Source organism: Apus apus, chromosome 5, assembly GCF_020740795.1.
Source record: "Apus apus isolate bApuApu2 chromosome 5, bApuApu2.pri.cur, whole genome shotgun sequence".
NCBI classification, from domain to species: Eukaryota; Metazoa; Chordata; class Aves; order Apodiformes; family Apodidae; genus Apus; species Apus apus.
In genome coordinates this window covers 60415282-60434408 of record NC_067286.1, presented here as the reverse complement: position 1 = coordinate 60434408, position 19127 = coordinate 60415282, and the positions used below count along the sequence as shown (strand labels likewise).

At 43.0% G+C, this 19127-nt stretch overlaps 1 protein-coding gene across 4 annotated transcripts; it reads left to right on the top strand.

The window, feature by feature from the left end:
• The first annotated feature begins 469 nt into the window (after nt 1–469).
• On the top strand, nt 470–17086 carry PCNX4 (pecanex 4). Of its 4 annotated transcripts, none has more exons than XM_051620215.1 (12): nt 470–540; nt 3679–3734; nt 4438–5164; nt 6785–6964; nt 7056–7570; nt 8404–8504; nt 8645–8767; nt 9018–9381; nt 12179–12282; nt 12916–13952; nt 14513–14699; nt 15055–17086. In XM_051620215.1, the coding sequence occupies exons 3-12, from the start codon at nt 4476–4478 to the stop codon at nt 15304–15306; spliced, it is 3552 nt and encodes a 1183-aa protein (XP_051476175.1). In that variant the 5' UTR covers nt 470–540; nt 3679–3734; nt 4438–4475; the 3' UTR covers nt 15307–17086. The 4 variants fall into 4 exon arrangements, with proteins under 4 accessions (XP_051476175.1, XP_051476174.1, XP_051476176.1 ...); XM_051620214.1 differs by lacking the exon at nt 470–540 and adding an exon at nt 837–1022; XM_051620216.1 differs by lacking the exon at nt 470–540 and adding an exon at nt 1056–1300.
• Nucleotides 17087–19127: the final 2041 nt, after the last annotated feature.

Sequence of the window (19127 nt, the reverse complement as noted above, 5' to 3'; positions counted from 1 at the left end):
ATCTAGTGTTCCCATCTTGAATTACATACACATAAGGACCGTGAACGTTCAACATTAAATTTTAGTGTTCTACTATCATGTCGAAATGTGGTTTTTTGTGCTAAATGCTTTAGTATCATACCAGAATATTGCGTCTTGAATCGCAGAACGTTGATGTAATAATTAAAGGACTCATCTGGCTGGTTTTGCTCTTTTGTGGATGTGGGAAGATGATGTCCACGGCTGAAGGGATGAAAAACCAGCCCCTGGCATTTCCACGCCAGCTCTCAGAGGGGCGGAAAAGACCTGAGGAAACCAAAGCCCTCCCGGGTGACAAATTCCCCCCCTGAAGCGGGACCAGCCTGGGAGAAGCTGCACTGCTGGAGGGAGGGAGGGACACGGTGCCCGGCGAGGGCAGAGCAGCCCGAAGAGGCCCCAGTCTCCCGGCTCGGGGCTGGCGACGGCGGCCGCGGGTTTTCCTCACCCTTCTCTTTTTCTTCTTCGCCTGGGGAAGCTGCCGGCGGGCAGAGAGCTGCCCCACGCCTGGTCTGACAAGGCGAGGTGGGTGGTTCCGTGGGGGAAGCAGAGCAGGGAAAGGGCCGGGCGGGCAGGAGGGGCGGCGGGACTCGGGCCACCCGGCTGCCCTGAGGGCAGGGGCGATCAGCCCCTCGCCTCGCCCGCCCCGCCGAGCCGCCCCGGGGCCGAGGCCATTTCCCGCCGGCGGAGCAGCCGCCCCGGCCGCCTCGGGCGGGCAAAATGGCGGCGCCGCCGAGCGCGGGGCAGGGGAGGCGGGGAAGGGAGGGAAGGGAAGGGGCCGCCGCGGCCAGGCTGGGCCTGTCCCCCGTCAGCCGCCGCCTCCCCGCCGTCCCCAGCAGCAGCAGCAGCGGCACTGCCGGGCGGAGGGGCCCCGCCGGCGGGGAGGAGCGCCCAGCCGCAGCCTGTCAGGGCGGGCGCTTCGCCATCCTCCTTCCTCAGGCTCAGCCCCCGTGCCCCTTTCTCCCGCCCCGCCAAGCCCCCTGACCTGCTCCGAGCCCGGGCCAGAGGTAGGTGCCCGCCTCGCTGAGGTTATTGTTTTATTCACCGCGGCTGCCTCTCGCCGCGGGGCCCCTCCTGGGGCACGGCTGAAGCGCCGGGGCCTCCCCGAAGCGGAGGGATGGCGATGGGGGGGCCGGCCGGGGAAGGCAGCATGTCCCTTCTGGTCCTGCCTGGCCTTGCCCTGCCCTCCCTGCCTCGCTCGGCGGGCCCGGTGCCTGCCTGGAGTTAAAACCGGGAGAGGCTTCGGTTTTGGTCGCTCGGTCGGTTATTTCTGTCCCCGTAGAAGGTCAGGGGGGAGAGAGGTAGCTGGGTGGGAAGCGTAGCGCTGGTGGGAGGCCGTCGGGTCGGGTGCGGAGGTGATGTCTCGGGGTTGGGGGGAGGGAAAGGCGGCCTGCAGCGCTTCCCGAAGCGGTGCCGGGAGCCCCTTCCCCACACGAGTGCCTCGGCCTGAAGGGCTTGGTCCCCCGTCCCACCGGGGGATGGCCCCCGGCCTCTCGCCCTGCCGCCGGCAGAGCTGCAGGTGTCTGGGCGCACCGGAGGGGCTCAGGCTGCCCGTGGAATTCCTGTCCGCCTTTCTCCCTCCTGGTGCCGGCAGCTGGGGTTTTAACCCTCGCTTAGTCTCACGGGAAAAGACCTCCGAGACCCCGGAGGTAAGTCTTTTTTTTAAGCCTGACGTGCTGCAGCGGCTCCGGTGGCCGAGAGCTGCGCGCCCGTTCCCTGGTCATCTGCTTGAAATAAAAGCAGGACCGCGCAGAGCTGCCCCGCCGGCGGTGGGTGTGGAGGGTGATGTTGGTTTCGGTGAAAGCTCGTGGCCCTCCTGTGAATTCCTGCCTGAATTTGAACGAGACTTCCCTGCGCACTAAGGACATGGAAGGGATATTGCAGGGGGGCAGCTTGTTAAACGGCCTTATCGTGTTAACGACCTTGTACCCTCCTCCTTACCTAAGTCGCCTAAGTTACCTAAGTGGATCTACTACTAAGTTACCTTACTTAACTAACTTACTAAGGTAACTTACTAAGTTACCTAAGTGGATCCTTGCTGCTGATGACCAGCTGTTGTGGTGGGGATTGTCTGGGTAACCAGGCAAGCTGCTGAAGTCAGGCCAGGCCTGTAGGTTAGGAATGTATGTTGAAGCCAGGTCCTGTAAACAGACACTGATGTGTGGAGTCTTGTTGCTAGGGCTTTGTGCAGAAATAAGAGACGTTCGTGAGCGCCTCTTTGAAGGCCTGATGTGCTACCTGACTGTTTGGAAGCCAGGAGGAGGGTTGAAGCACCTCGGTCTGTGAGGTTCGGTCGTGGGGTTTTAATTTATAAATAAATCCACATCTTTTTGTGGCTCGTTTTGGGGCACAGCCAAGTAGAACTGTATTGTTTATATGCGTAGATTTTTATGTCTCACACAAAGATGTCTATTGTTTACACAGAAACTGTAACAGGAATGTTTTGTTAACATTTTGTTGGCAATATAAACTGACAAACACAAATGCAGACTAGAACTTGAAACAAAAATAGCCCTTCTTAGAACAGAGAGACACAGCTGCCAGAAAATGTTTTTCAAAGAAAATGATGCACCTTTTGATTCTACGTTTCTTCTAAAACTCAACTTGTATCCTTTTTGTGCATATGAGTCTACTGCTTATAACTTTCGCAGCAACTTAGTCTCATGCCAGTGTAGCCCTCTAAGCAGTGTGTCTTCTAAACAGTATTGACTGAATTGTGGTTTGGGTTTTATTTTTTTGTAATTACATTTGAAATTTGTTTTTTTGCTGGGTGTGTCTCTGTTACATTTTCAAATTCCTGAGCTGACTGCAATGAATTCCCCTCTCCATTGTCAACATGTGTCTTTTCCATTAAGACTGACTGCTGCCTTCTCCTTTGCTTAAGAAACATTAAATGGTTTGAAATAGCATGACCAAGAAACTTCTGTGTTTTCAATGTTCCATCTTCAGTATTCTAGGTGTCAAAATTCCAAATTGCAAATTTTGCTTAAAAATCACTTCCACAGCCTACACAGAAAGTAGTTGCTGAGCCTGTGGGGTCTTGCTTTTCTTTGTACAACGTTTTGTCTTTGTGGACCCTGAACACAAATTTCCAGCACAGCCTTTAGTCTCTCTCATTTGCACTGTTTTTAGCTCAGTCCTGTGATGAGCACTCTCTGCCTCCATTCAGGTGATTGATATCTTTAAATGTAAGGAGTAAATTGTTCTCAGAAGTGCCTAAAAACATTTGTTATTATATAAAGAAGGGATCATGGGTAGTTGGGAAAGACCAGCCAAGTGCCTGGTCTTTAGTTTATCAGCAGTGATGGCTAAAAGGTCTTTTGCAGAGTGTACAGGTCGAATAGAAGAAAGCCCAGATTGCAGTACTGGCACATTTCCTAATGCATACCAACACCTCTTTTAGCATTATTATTAATTAAGTGCTTTCACACTGTCATTTTTGTGCTGGTTTTCCACCCTGTTTCTTAGCTTGAGTATTTCTACCTGTCATTCCTGGATTATTCCTTTCGTGACTAGTAGCATAAAATTACATTTGAAGATCCTAGTTACTCTCTTACATTCATTATTTCTACATTGCCTGGTCCTCTCTAAATGAGTATTTGTATCCCATTTCTAGTTGATGATTCATTGTAAATATTTACAGGGTTTTTTTTCTTTTTTCAGCCTTCTTCATTGACATACAGAAGAATATATGCAGATTCTGCTGCAACTTTCAAATAGTAGGTTTTCCTTTTATTTTAAGTGTTTTAGGAAGCAGAAAGTGAACTGTTCATTTTATGTCTTGTGTAGTGCTAAGTGCAGTGAGATCCTGTTCTGCAACTGGACTATGTAGGGAGGATAGTAAAAATGCTGATGTGGAAAACAGCTTTAATGCTCCTACTAGTATTTTTTTTTTTTTCTACAGTTAGTTTATTTCATAAGGCTTTCATTTTTAAAGGTGTGACTGCATTCTTGCATTTATGTGGCTATTCCCTGAAATCACTGACGCTTCTGTTTGTACGTGGAGATCCTTGACAGCATTAATTGGAATTAGGGGTCTGTGGAAAGATGTGATTGGAATCAGAATAGGGAAAAAAAAATCCATTTTAGGAAGGTGTTCTGGTGTGGAGCTGAGTTGGTGTTAATAATCTCCCAAAACCAGATTATCATAATCTCCCAAAAACCTGCCATATGTTTTATTTGTTGCCTAAAGCTTCAGGTTATGAACAAATTCTTTATTTTAGAATAGATAGTCTTCTATTTTAGGTTTTTGCTTAGCAGTTGTATTCTGTCAGGTTCTGTGGGTGCTTTAGCATGATGTCTACTAACACAAACATGTCAGAATTCCCCCATAACTTGGTAAAAGAAAATAAGACGAATTCCCGGGTGAAGTCCTGAGTTCCAGATTCAGTAATGTTTGTCTTTTTCTTTGTTCTCTCACAGGAAAAATGATATTAGTCCAGCATTCCTGAGTATTAAGAATGGGTCCAGATGTACCTCTGCTGAATGATTACAAACAGGAGTTCTTCTTGAAGCGCTTTCCACAGACTGTGCTGGGAGGTCCCCGGTTTAAATTAGGCTATTGTGCCCCTCCTTACATATATGTGAATCAGATTATTCTTTTCCTGACGCCATGGGTTTTGGGAGGAGTAGGAACACTTTTGTACCAGTTAGGAGTTATGAAAGACTACTACACCGCAGCACTCTCGGGAGGACTGATGTTTGTTACTGCACTTATTCTTCAGATGACAAATATATATGCAAAACAGAAAACAGTGACAGTAGAAAGAATGCAAATTCAGAACACCCTAACAGATGAAGATGAGTTTGAATTTTCCAGCTGCGTAGGTTCAGAGACAGTAAAATTTATTATTCCTGGCAAGAAGTATATAATCAACGCTGTATTTCATTCCCTTCTGGCAGGGGCATTGTGTGGGCTGGGAACTTGGTATTTGCTGCCAAACAGAATAACCTTGCTGTATAGCAACATTGGAGGGACTGTTATGATCTTTGTGTTTGGATGGGTGACTGTATGTATAGGAGAATATTCGTTAATCATAAATACAGCTACCGAAACAGCTACTTTCCAAGCACTGGATACTTATGAAATCACTGCTCTGATGAGACCTTTCTACATTTTTATCTTTATTGCAGTGGATCTTGCACACAGGTAAACATGATACAGCTTTTAGCTAGTTAAAGTGCTGGTTATTCTCTAGTGAGAAGCATTAAATTATTCTTCTGAGGAAGACTTGTATCGAGATTTCAATCTGTAGGAACTCCAAATAAAGAAGCTAGAAGAGTCCATGGTGAAAGTTGAGGCTCTGTGCTGCAATTAAAAGGTTCTTCTTCAATTTTTATAGCATTCCACAGAAATTAGAGCAATCAGAGCAGTTTCTAAGTAAAGGACAGCTAAAATGATCTTCTACCAATTTCAGTGTTGCTGTACAAGAGTAGAACAATTTTTAAAGGATGTGTTTTCAAAAAACGTATTCCTGACTTGGAATCATAGATCTAAACACCACAAACTTCAGGATCTATATCCAGATTTAATCCTGAAATATTTTCTAACTGAATTGTTGGAAAGACTGATTCTAGAGGGTTTTAAATTACAGGCAAAAGAGACCATGAATTTGGTTTTAATGAATGGGTAAGCAAATGTGAACGTAGCTACATCTTTGTTATATGGATTTTGAACTTGGATTTTAAAATGCTTTTATAATACAAAAGAACAATGGCAGTCTACAAATAGGAGACTTTTGTATTTGGACTTGGTGTCTTAGCTAAAGTATTTGTAGAATCTCTTAAAGCAAGATACTTCTAGGTTTGTTTTATGCATTCTTTCTCCCTCTCGGGTGATGTTTATGTCACGTTGTCACTTGTACATATTTTATGGTTGAGGAACTTCAAATGCGTTTTAAAAAAGCATGTTTGGTTTTACTAGTTTTGCACTTGGAGATATTCAGGTGATAATAATTAAGTTTTATTGTTAAAAATATTTTATCCTTGTTACCTCTTCAGTGATGTGAATTATGCACATGGTCTTGTATCCCAAATTCTTCTCATTTCCAGAGGAGAAAATTCAGGCGTGCTTTAAATTCCGGACTAAATTCCCTTTAAGCTTACTTACTTATTTAGTAAGAAGTGAGGGAAACCTAATACCTTTAAGTTAATTAGCTAAGTGGTGCATTAAGTATGGCATAGAATTTATGTAGATTTCTAATACTGATTTTTGCATTTTTACAGGAAGATTTTAATACTTTTATGTAGAAAATAACATTTTTTATTCATAAAGAAAGTTTATCTCTTGGTGTACAGACAACATTCCAGTTTTTTCGGTGTTAACACGTCTCGTGTCTTGGATTTGCATAAAGTTATGCTGTTCTAATCCTGAAAAAGAATACTTAGCATTTGTTTGTTAAACTGTTGAGGTCTCGAAGCTTGTGGACCTTTTTTTTTTTTGCAGGAGTATTTTTTGAGCATATTATCACAACAGTATCAAAACAATTAGGATACTTAGACTGCTTGACTCATCTGTGTAATCTGAAGGCTTCAGATCTTTTCAATGCAAAATTAGCTTGTGTTCTGATGTTCTAATTAGTGTATCACTCCCCTGAGCATAAATGCATGTTCTTATTTTTCCTTTTAAAACACGCTAGTTGAGGTTTTGTAGATGGAATATGTAATGTTTATACTTCTGGATTTGCTGTAGTAGTTAAACAAAAAGTCTTCCCACGCGTCAGTTGTCTTTTACTTCACAGAAGTCAAATACTTCTCTTCTTTTATCCAGGTTTGCTGTCAACACACCCATTCTAGAGCAGACAAACCAGATTTTGCACATCATATTTCTTTTTCTGCCATTCTTGTGGGCACTGGGAATTCTGCCCCCGCTTGACGCCCTTTTTCTGTGGGGAATGGAACAACTGTTGGAGTTTGGACTAGGAGGTTCACCCATGTCAAGTAACACAAAGTAAATGCTGTTTATATCATTGTAAAATGTATCAGTATCGATGATAACCTTTTTCTTTTCAAGCAAATCTTGTTTATTTTCTCCTTCACAGGTTGTTAGTAATGTTTCTCATTTCTGCTGGAACAGCAATAGCGTCGTATTTCATTCGCAGCACTCTCGGTGTGATCCTCTTCATGACTGGATTTGGGTTCATACTGAGTCTTAACCTAAGCGAGATCGGTTTTGCCTTCAAACACACCATGATCAGCCATTTAGCCTCCAGCAAACCTAAAACTATGCACAGTGGCCTTAGGATGCAATTTGGGTGGAGGGAATTTATTTTTTATTTGACTGTATTGACGTTTGCTCTCACAGAAGCTAGCCTGCTGCATCAGTTTGCAGGCTTTTCATCATTTTCCAGAGGCAGCCCTCAGGCTATAGCAAGTTACATTCTGATCCTATTACTTATAATTGTGTGGATTCTTAGAGAGATTCAGAGAGTGTACTTGTTTGGAGTCTTCCGAAACCCCTTTTATCCAAAGGATGTCAGGACTGTGACTGTGTTCATGGAGAAGCAAAGAAGGCTAATGAAAGTTGGTGTTGTCAGAAGGATTTTACTAACACTAGGTAGGAATACACCCTGTCTGTTGTTTGTTAGATGATGCTTGTAGGAAGGCTGAAACAACACTAGAATTGCTCTGTGTGCAAGATTCTATGAATGAACTAAGAAAAACCAAGTAGCTGGGAATATTTGTTGATGTTTTTGCCAAGTTGTGCATTGAGGTGAAAATTACTAGTTCAGAATATTTGAAAGTGATTTTATTTATTTGGGGTCTTAGGGGTAAACGTAAAAAGCTGAGCTTTTAAAAAGTCCATCTTAGAAAGCAAGGTCTTTTAAAGGGTTTGAGTTCTAAAATCAGTACTCACTTTTTAAAAAGTGGCTCTTGTAGGTTTTTTTTAAAAGGTACTTGAAAAAAAAAAAAGTGAGTTGAGAGTCTTCAAACTAACTAAATATCTGGTTGTTACAACTTGGTAGTAAAGGGAACAGTCTCCATTCTGGTAGGTTAGGGGACAAATGTATCTGCTTTGGGGGAACCAAAATTTGATCTCAATTATTTGATTTCATAAATAAGCATCAGTTTGGGGAAATGGATTGATGAGCATTAGTCCCATGTTTATTTTTATTTATTTGAGTATTCCCATTCTCTTGGGGAAACAAACAACAAATAAAGTAATAACAAGTGACAACTAAGATCTAAATATTTGCCATCTTGGGCCATCAGTGCAAATACACTGTTTGATATCCTGGAAGTGTATAAAAGGAGGAGTTTGTAATAATGAAAAATGTTCTTTTTTTTTTTTTAAGCTAAAATTTCCATTCTGCAGTAAGACTGATTGCCTCTGTAGACTTTAATGATGTTTTTGAAAGGAAATCAATGATTCTTTTATTTCAATTACAGTGTCTCCGTTTGCTATGATAGCGTTCCTGTCACTAGACCGTTCGCTACAAAATCTTCATTCTGTGTCTGTTTGCATTGGATTCACAAGAATATTTAGGATGGTAATTTGAATTTTCAATATGTTAGCCTAAGAAATCATCTTCTACATAATTAAGGTGACTTGGAAGAAATATTCCAGGTCATGAAAGGAGACATAGATAAGTACCTTTTTAAATATATACCTAACATATCTCTGTTTTAGGTCTGGCAGAATACAGAAAATGCCCTGCTGGATATAGTGGTTGTGTCAGTAGCACAAATGCTGGTGTTTAATCCCGACCTCTGGTGGAACAGGAGCCTTGATACAGGAATCAGACTCTTGCTGGTAATTATCATAATGTAAATTCATACAGGTAATTGTCACATAAAGTCTTTGTTTCCTTGCTATCCCCTGTCAAGAGAGCTGTGGAGTCCAGGACCTGGTAAATAGAAGCTAAAAAACTGTTCTAAGGTGCACACTCTGATACCAGTCGGTGACAATCACACTTTATTTTCTTAACATTTTTGTAGATAAAGCAGCTTTTCCGTGCTGAGTATGATATACAGGCTGCAAATAACCTTGCCTTGCCTTGCAGGTTGGCATCCTACGGGACCGACTGCTGCAGTTTGTCTCCAAGCTGCAGTTTGCCATCGCTGTTCTTCTGACATCGTGGACGGAGAAAAAACAACGGCGAAAATCCACCGCCACTTTAATCGCGCTCAACGTGGTGTTCTTCCCCATCCTGCTGACCTTCGTCGCCGTCTCGGCGCTGCTTTCCTCCCCCTTGCTGCCGCTCTTCACGCTGCCGGTGTTTCTGATCGGGTTCCCCAGGCCCATCCGGAGCTGGCCCGGCCCCGTGGGTGCTGCTGCGTGTGTCTGCTCCGATACCGTGTACTACCAGCAGATGGTCCCGAGCCTGGCTGGTGCTCTGCAGTCTGCTCTGGCCGCCGGCAGCCTGGGTAGGTCCCGCTGGCAACGCGGTGAGGGGCTGGAGCTCAGTGTTTCAGGAAACGGGATTTTGCTGGAGAACAGGGAGATTGTGGCATCTGATTTCAGCCACGTTTCATGGCGTGGGTTAAATCCGCTGTTCAGAGATTGTTCACGTGAGGAAGAAGTGATTCCTTTTATTCTCATAAATCTCTACTTCTTAAATTGTTGCTAGAAAATAGTTCTGGTTTATCTTTCAAATACAAAGAAACTAAATAGTGATGAAACAATATTGATCCTAATTTTTTCTGCTGAACAAAAGAGGACAGGATGCATTCATCCCACCTCATGGAGGTAATAAATTGAGTTCTCTTGTCAGTGAATTATGGAATCATAGAATGGCTCAGGTTGGAAGGGACCTTGAAGATCATCAGGTCCCAACCTCCCTGACACCTCCCACTAGACCAGGTTGCACAGAAGTGGAGAGAAGGTGTGTCAGACTGCTCTTTGTGGTTGTGTGTGTGTGTGTGTCTCTGCAGCAGTCCCATTACTCAGCAGGTGACTTTGCTAATTAGGCTATGTTAATTAGGTATGGTGAATGTGGACTGGGTATTTGTGAAGTGCACGATGCAGCCTAACGAGCTGTTAAGTGTTGAAAACAGAACCAGTTAACAAGACTTCATGTCATACCTAGTGCAGCCACTTAGTGTAGGGTTGTAACAGGACTTGAGGTCTTAAAGCCTGTGCAAAACATCATGATGGGTATTTCACAGAGTGATAAAACAGAAGTGAAGAAATGCTGAGTCCTTCTCCCAGCTGGAGACATAGTAATAGTTAAAATTGCAAGCTCATTTTCCTGAGAAACACTCTGTGTAACCTAAATAATCAAAGGATCGTTTCCCTTCTACAAGAGGCAAATATTTACATAAGCCTCTTAGAAAATGGCTTATGACTAGAAAAAATGGACTAATGTTAAAGACAGTGGAAGTTAACCTTAATCCCACTTTTCTGAAGACTATACGCAAGTGCTTTACTAGGAAACATTTGCTGCAGTTTTAGTACTGATGTAGAGAGAGGTATTAAAAAAATAAAACTAGGAAGCTTTCTTCCTCTAAAGGAGGGAGACACTTCAGTTTGTCTACTGCATCAGCCTATGTATGTTTTACAGATAAATATGTATTTACACTATATAATATAGATTTATCTCTGTTATGTATATTTGTCTCGGCTATACATTATTTATGTTTATACTTTATTTAATATATATATCTCCACATTGCCATCGTGTCTGTGGTGGCATGTATGCCTCAAATTAAATAATTTAAATCACTAGTCTTGGGGGGGGAAGGTCTCCTCTTTAATGGGAAAATCTGTGAAATAATGTCTTCAAGCAAGAAGAAAATGTGGTGTTCTCAGGTGAGCTCAAAACGAAGAGGTACCACTTTGTGTGTCTCCATTTTAATTTAAAACCAGGGTGTTGGGTTTTTTTTCTATGTAAAGGAGTTTTAGCTGCTTTAACAGCTAGCAAGAAAAGAATTAAAATCTTTGCAAAGTGTTAGCAAGAAAATGCACTTCATTAGCTCAGTGGGATAGAAGAGGTTACTTAAATTTTAACTACGGCTTAATGGTTGGTTTCACTGATTTCATCTTACAACGTTTTAAAGCTAAAATTGTGCAAGTGAGTGATCACTTGGATGTGAGTGAGAGCAGAAGCAGGTCGTAAACCAGCAGCAAATGTGCATAAGAACAGCACCATTGTGGAGAAGTTGACAGCAGGCTATAACTTGAAAGAAATAAAATATAACCACCACTTGCTACTAAGTTGGGCATTGCACTTCTTACGGCATTAGACAGAAGACAGAAAAAGCACTGGGGTTTTTTGACACAAGTGTCATCTGATTTTTACAGCGAGAGCCAGATTGTGGGATTTTTGGGTACAAATTGCTTTGGTGTGTGATCTGCAGTTGTTCAGGACTTGGTTTCCACGGTCCAGTGTGTTTTGTGTTGCTGTAATTTTGGTGATGTCAGACTTAAGACAGTGGGATCAGATTTATTCCCCCAGACACACAGAGGTACTTCAGAAAGATTAGAGATTATTTCCACTGTATCTGCTCTTAGTGTTCAGTGTTTATGATACTAATTCACAAATCTTTAAAGATGAGCAGGTGCACTTGAAAATGTAGATACTTATCTCTCTGTCTCTATTTGTGTATCTATAACATGGATTTCATCTTTTGACACTTGATCAGAATAATTTACACTCTGAATCTTGCACCCTAGAGAACATTTTCTAATTGTTCTGAAGTACAGACAAATCAATTTAGGAGCTGGTAGTGTAGGTAATAAATCCTATTGAGTTACATTTTTATTTCGCCCATTAAAAAAAAAACAAGTGTAGTTTATAGCAAATAGGGCCATGAAGATACTCATGTGCTAGATGAGAATTCTTAAATGTATTCAGTGGTCATAAGAACTTGGACCTACAGGTGACATCAGTGGGAAATGCACCCAAAGATGATCTTCAATCATCAAAGTCAGGTCTGTGAAGGGAATTGAGGGTGGGGTTGCTTAACCCTGGTCCAGTGTGAATATTATAGTCCTGCAGTTCTGTGAGGGCTTCCCAGTTTTCCATAACTTTTTCAAATTACAATTTCAAGATCTAGCTTGGCAGCTAGTTCCTTGAAGATTCTAGGGTACTGGTTACCCAGTTTTAACTGATTTTGATCTTGATGCAGAAATACTTTGTGTTCGCAGTTGGATAGTCAAGTGGAGAAGGTTTTCATCAGTAATGCCACAGTCATAACCACAAGTTTTGCTTTTCTTCTCTAGGTCTCTCTCTGCCTGGATCACATTACTTGTGCCGTTTTCAGGATAGACTGATGTGGATACTAGTGCTAGAAAAAGGCTTCACTTACTGTGGTGTTAACATTAAGGTAACTGCATGCTGAGGGCTGACTTAGGAATGCTTGGAAACCATAGAGACCTTCTGCTGTTTAACATTTCAACAATGTAACTATTTTACCTGCCGTTAGTCAATTTTTTAAGATGTCATTGATGTGTTAACTAGTCTTGCCGCTTACATGCTTAGCAGATGTGAATTTTTGTAGCCTCTAGCTTGTGATACAACATCTTTAACAAGCTGGCCTCTGTATGAGGCAAAGATTGGGTTTTTTGACATTGATCTGTGTCTGATATTGATTGTAGTGAGTGCTTTGCTGTTACTGTTGCCTCTAGTGACTATTAGTATTATCTCTAGTTATATTTATATTTAAAATATATTTATATAAGTATTTATATAAATATTTATCTTTTTGACAATGGAACATAGACATTAATAAGGTCCTCTCTGAGTCTTCTTTTCTCAAGACTAAACAGCCCCATAGAATCATAGGGGCTGGAAGGTACCTCTTCTTATTATCTCAGCCCCATAGAATCATAGGGGTTGGAAGGGACCTCTTCTTAGTATCTTTGTTCAGAAAATGCGTGTGGCAAGAAAACAAGTTGCTAGCATTTCAGGATATGTACTGGTGGAGACTAAACCCAGATTGTTTTCACTTATGCTTTAGGGGCTAGAATTGCAGGAAACATCCTGTCATGCTGCTGAAGCTCACAGAGTTGACGAAATCTTTGAGATGGCTTTTGAGCACCAGGAGCGCACAAAGATTCTCTCTCTTAATCACCATTTTGGACACATTTTGACTCCTTGTACTGTTCTACCTGTGCGGCTCTATTCCGATGCCAGAAATGTGTTATCTGGAATAATTGACTCTCATGAGAATTTAAAGCATCTGAAAGATGACTTCATTAAAGTGCTTGTATGGATGCTAGTCCAGTATTGTTATAAAAAATCAAAAACATGGGAAAGCCCAGGCAGTGCTGACAAGAACAAAAAAGGATCATTTCCAGAAAATCAGCATAGTGGTGCAGCAGAAAGATCCAGGCCTCCGAGGGAAGAAGATAGCTTTAGTGTTAATACAATTGAGGACTGGACTGATGACAGTGACATTTTTGATCTTGAACCCAGTAGCAGAATGAAAGACAGAAGAGAACCTGGACAGTTGGGAACTACACCACAAGTACATCTGTCTATTCCAGGATCTGTAGAAACACAAAGCCAAGATGTCCCACAAGAAATGTCACCAGAAGATAAATTATACAGGACTGTTGTCCTTGGACTTCCTGCTGTAGACAAAGGGAGACAGCAGGAAGTTTCACCTCAGGTTGAATTTAGTTGCTCTTACTCAGAGCTATTGAGCATCCCTGAAGAATGGAGAACAGCCCCTGTGCCTTCTTCCAAAGTCAAGGAAATGAGGCAGAGGTTTCCAGAAGAATGGTACCACTTCATTTTGAGTCAACTGGACTTCTTTCATCTGAAGGAAAAGCCTTCCAATTTACTTGAAGACCTTATGAAAGATAAAGCTTTGAAAGACTTGTACATCCATGGAGTGCTGTCCTGTTGTTTTGGCCTGTTTGGGCTGGACAACACGGTGCCTGCCCCCAGCCACGTGTTCAGAGCATACACTGGTGGCATTCCATGGTCTGCTGGTTTGGACTGGCTCACCGGCAAACCGGAGCTGTTCCAACTTGCATTGAAAGCATTCAGGTAAGGGAAGAATCTTCCCTCAGATCATAAAAATTATACAAAGAGTCCTGTGCTTTGAAAGTAAGTATCACTTCACTAGGAGTAGTTCATGTCAAAAACATGTAATTTAAATCTATTTGTAGCTCCTTCCTACACAAATACTGCCTGTAACCCCAGGCAGCAAAGACTGTGAGACAGAGATTCCTTCCTTCTTCCCTTCCCCACGGCAGCTGCCTCCAAGCACTGGAAATTCACTGTGCTAAGTGGGGAAAAAAAGACCCATTTTCATCGTTCCCATAATCTGAGAGAATTGTGATGGGATTAGATGTTGGCACTTTCCATTACCAGGCAGCAGGAACAGTGTTTGAGGTGAATGAAGGATGTTCAAGCTAATGTGTTTTACGTCTGGGTGAGCTAAAAGCGTGCCCATACTGACTTGCAGGAACTCTGCTGACAAGCAGTAACTTTCAGAGTTCCAAGTGCTTGGTAACATTTGATGATGCCTTTCTGCCTTTTCTAGCCTTTCTTCTTCCTGCTTTTCCCTGCCACCACATTACCAAGTGGCTTTTTGTGCCTTTCAGATACACTTTTAAACTGATGGTTGACAAAGCCAGCTTGGGTCCAGTTGAGAACTTCACAGAGCTGGTTAACTATCTGGAAGAGTATGAAAATGATTGGTACATTGGACTGGTATCAGATCTTGAGTGGCAGCAAGCAGTTCTTCAGGAAAAGCCATACCTTTTCTCACTGGGCCATGACCCAAACATGGTAAGAAAAAGAATTACTAGTAAGCAAGGTCAAAGTTTGATTTTCTTATCTCCCCCCCCCCCCCCAGCCCCATTTTAATCTTGTTCCAAAACATGAAGGCTGGGCAGCCAAAGCTTGTTTGTATTAGACTGACATCACTGTTGTTGAAAATCCCATTACATTGTTCTTCAGATGCAGCAGGGTGTCCCGTGTGTCCTCACAGGTGGAAGAACTGAACTGAGGAGACTGGTTTATACTCTCTTGTCATTTTTAGAGATGATTATTTGTAGTATGTAGCCCCAAAGCTTGACCTAGTTCCTTGCAACCAAACTGCCTGGCGAACATACTGAACATTTTGGTCTGTTTGTTCTTAAAGGGAATTTACACCGGGCGAGTCCTCACTCTTCAGGAATTGTTAGTACAAGTGGGAAAACTGAATGATGAAGCTATCCGAGGTCAGTGGGCAAATCTGTCCTGGGAGCTGCTGTACGTGACCAACGACGACGAGGAGCGGTACAGCATCCAGGCCCACCCCGTCCTGCTGCGCAACCTGGCCGTGCAAGCTGCAGACCCTCCTCTGGGCTACCCCGTGTATTCCTCTGAGCTCCTGCATCTGCCTTTGTTCTAGAATGTCTGTAGCACTATTTTTTTTATTATTAATTGTTGTCTTTTCCATCTGCACGTTGGGAACCAAATGCTCGTGCTACGTTTATACGCTGCAGGTGAGGTTTTGCTCTCGTGTTGGTGTGGCAGGGCCAAGCCAGCCTGTGTGATTTGCAGAGAAGTGGTGCTAGCCAGAACCTTCAGCAGGCAGGAAGTTTGGAACTGTTTCCTTGCTGCTGGAACGTGTGAGACACCACGGCCTGTGTGGCTGGCGAGCCAGAAGATGCTGAAATTCTCTTCTCCAGTTTAGAGAAGAGCAGCATCATTCTGATCATTATTTTTAGTGTATTCTATTTTATTTTTTTTCTTGGACAGGTGACTTGCAGTGACAGGTCACAGCTCAATGTAGTACCACCAACCACAGAGTTGGTACCCAAAGTGTACATATGACTATTTATATGATTTTTTTTTTTTTAATTCTGGCCATTTTGTATTGGACTGTGTTCAGTTCTAGCATTTGATACGAGACTTTCACTGATCTTCCTTAGTTTTATTAAGTTATCAGTTATGCTTTAACAAAAGAAGTTGGAAGGGAAGATTTTTACCAAAGTCCTTGGTTTGAGGGGCAAAGAGAATTTATATAAACAGTGTGCATTCTGGCACATTAATAACCTGTGTGACCTACTAATGAAAGGAGTAAACATGTAGTTAGAGAAGGAATTTAAGTCCAAGTGGATTATTTTTACCCCCTTCTTCCAAAATCCATATATGTTTACACACACACATATATATATATATCTGTTGCTATATGCAACCTAAATCCACGCCACTAACCAGTCTTCCACAAATACTGTGAGAGCTTGCTGATGGGGGTGAGTGGAAATCCAGCTGCAATTTATTTTTTTAACCTTACCACAGGTTAGAAGATAATTTGGCAACTGGTTTGTAGTATTACAGGTCTCCTTGAAAACAGGGCTGGGCAATCTCTCCAGTGACTTGTTTATCCTGTTTGTTCCACCCATCATTAGCACATGAATGTGCTCTCTCTGTAGGTCAGTAGTTGGCGTCCTTACTGTGGGCAGGTGCCAGGCAGGGTGTAGGTCATTCTCTTTAACCTCTAGAATCAATTCAAATCAGATCTGCTCTATCACTGAAATAGTACTGGTTTAGAACACCCAGCATTGCATCATTTGGAGGATGTTTATTACTTTACTCCTCACCTTTAAGACATGTTTGTATCAGATAAAATGTGTCACAGGACTGTGTCCAGTGTGCTTGGCTATCAGCTCTTTGTTTTGATTGGTGACCATGTATGATTTTAAAGAAATACGCAAACCTTGTGGAGGAATTCAGAAGTGGTAAAGAAACACTCGTCAAACTCTGTGGCTTTATTCTAAGGCACAGGATGAAATTAATGCAGAACATGAATGAAAGCAGCTTTTAGAGGGTGGGAGGTTGGTGTGTGGGAGTGTAACAAAGTGCTGATAAGCTGAACTCCCCTTGCTTGGCCATGAACTGTGTCTGGAGGTGGAGAGTGATGGAAACTGATCTGGAAAGGACTGTTTAGAGAGCACCTATTTCAGCTCCTTCTCCAGAGAAATTACTCCTGGCAAATGTTTCATCTGATTTAAAATTTTCAGTACCATGAATTTATAAGCTTCTGACTACTTGTCTTCTGTATGGTCACAGAAAATTGAATTACCTTTTTTTTTTTTTCCAGCAACAGCAGGTTTTTATTTTAAGATGGCTCTAATTTCTGCCCTCGTTCTTTGTAAACTGAATAAACTAGTTGAGAAAAAACTGAAGAGAGCTGTGATCCTTTTCTCTTGCTTTCCTCTGCCTCTCTCCATCTGGTACCCAACCTTGAAATGTGCTGTTGGGAACTGGCCCTGGTGTTCCAGCCGAGATCCCGATTGGTACCAGACGAAGGAACAGAATCAGTGATGGGCAGAATTCCTGCTTGTGCACAGGAATGAGGAGCTGGGCTCTGAGGTGGTGTAACATCCTGTCCCTGCTGTCACAGGCACCATGTCCTACACCACCTTATTCTTTAATGTATGGAGCCACTGCACACATTCCAGTATGTTTTGCAACAGGGTGACCACAATTCATGCTGATTTTTTGTAACCCTCTTCAGATTCCTGTTTTGGCAGGACCACAAGTTACAGCCCCTTGTTCTGTACCACACCTCAGTGCAGCTGAGTGCCCCTGTGAAGTGTGTGGCTTAGTTTGTGCCCTTGTGAACTGTGTCCTGTTTGTTTGAGAGTATTTCTTTGATTTACCAGGAATTTGGAGCACCTTCAAGCCTGGTCTGTCTGCAACTCTTGTAAGCGTGTAATACCTGCTGGTATTGGGATTACCAGTGGAATACTAGTACTGGACTAAATATCTAGGACTGAGCTGATTGGGAGGCCACCCCAACACCTTCCTACTGGGAACTGGTCCATGCTTTCTAACCAGATGTGCATCAGCTTTACTGCAACTCTTACCAACACCTACATGCTTCACAGATTGTGATGTTCATCACACAAAGGTAAGTGTGTGTGACACCTTCACCATGGTCTTGGAGAACCTGTATTTAATAAGAGTTATAAATCCTTACTAGAGGATTTTTGCCCCCTTATACCAAAAACATTAAGTCCTGGAGACTGTGTCTATCCCATTCACATGCCATTAAGCAACAGGAATCAGTTTAATTGAACAAAGTGTAGGGAAGCAAAACTTTCAAATGGCAAATGCTCTGTCCTTTTTGGGAAGAGTCTACTTGGAACATCAGCTTCCCCTCTGAAATTCAGAGACACCTTCCTCGCCACCTCTTCCCTATCACTTCTACTGTCACTGCTTCCATCTAGCTCTTTCTCCTCAGGTGGTGGCAGGAGCTTATTCCATGAAGGTAGGTCTGTGTTTACACTTCTAGCAGCAATGGTCCTTAGCTCAAGAGAAGTGAACATGCACATGTTTTGATAGAGAAAGAGAAGCTGGTGTGTAAGTGGGAGAGCAAGCCTGCTGTGTGCAGTGCTGCCAAGTGTGTGGATGGAAGCCAAAGCATCCTCTGAACATCATCTGCATGTGCGGTGTATGAAGAGCTGCTGCATTTTGTCACACACTTATTGCTGCCTCTTCAGCACATTCACAAACCACAGCACAGGAGCTGGTGTGTCAGCCAGTGACCTCCCCTTCTTCCAGAAAAGTGTGAGATGAGACACTTGCCATTTGATCAGGCTTTCTTGTCCCTAGACAGTGGTTTCCATTTTCATTAACTGTCATGTTACAAATGCCACTCTTGGCTTATTCTTTGCTATAGCTGGGAAGTTTCAGTAAGTTACACACAGGCTGTTGTTCTTTTATTACCATTCAGTGACAGAACTAAGAATTTTTCTCACCTGGAGAGTGTGTGGCCCGAGGTACATCCAAACATGTCTGAGGATGCTGCCAACAGCAAGGTCACCAAGCCTGGCAGCACAATTGAGTTACTGCTAGAGAGGTACTTCAAGCTAAGGGTTGAATTGTGTGTCAAGGGGATGGTAAACGTTTTCAAAAGTGCAGTCCTTGGTTCCTGGTGGCTGTTGCTGTCCAGCACACCCCAGCACTGCAGAGACTGGAACGGGAACTTCCCCTGCTCCCCTCTCCCAGCTGCTCCATAGCTGGAACGTGTGCAGGGGCAGAGCAAGGCTGAGCACTCCCTCCAGCGGGGGCTGCAGGGGGGTCTCTCCTTCCCCACTGGCACTATGCACGGCCCAACCCTCAGCCTGTACAAAACACCCAGAAGACTGAGGGCTGTGGACTGCACTCTGGTGCTAACACAGATAAAGATTAATTACTTCTCAGTGCCAGAAGGTCGGTGAT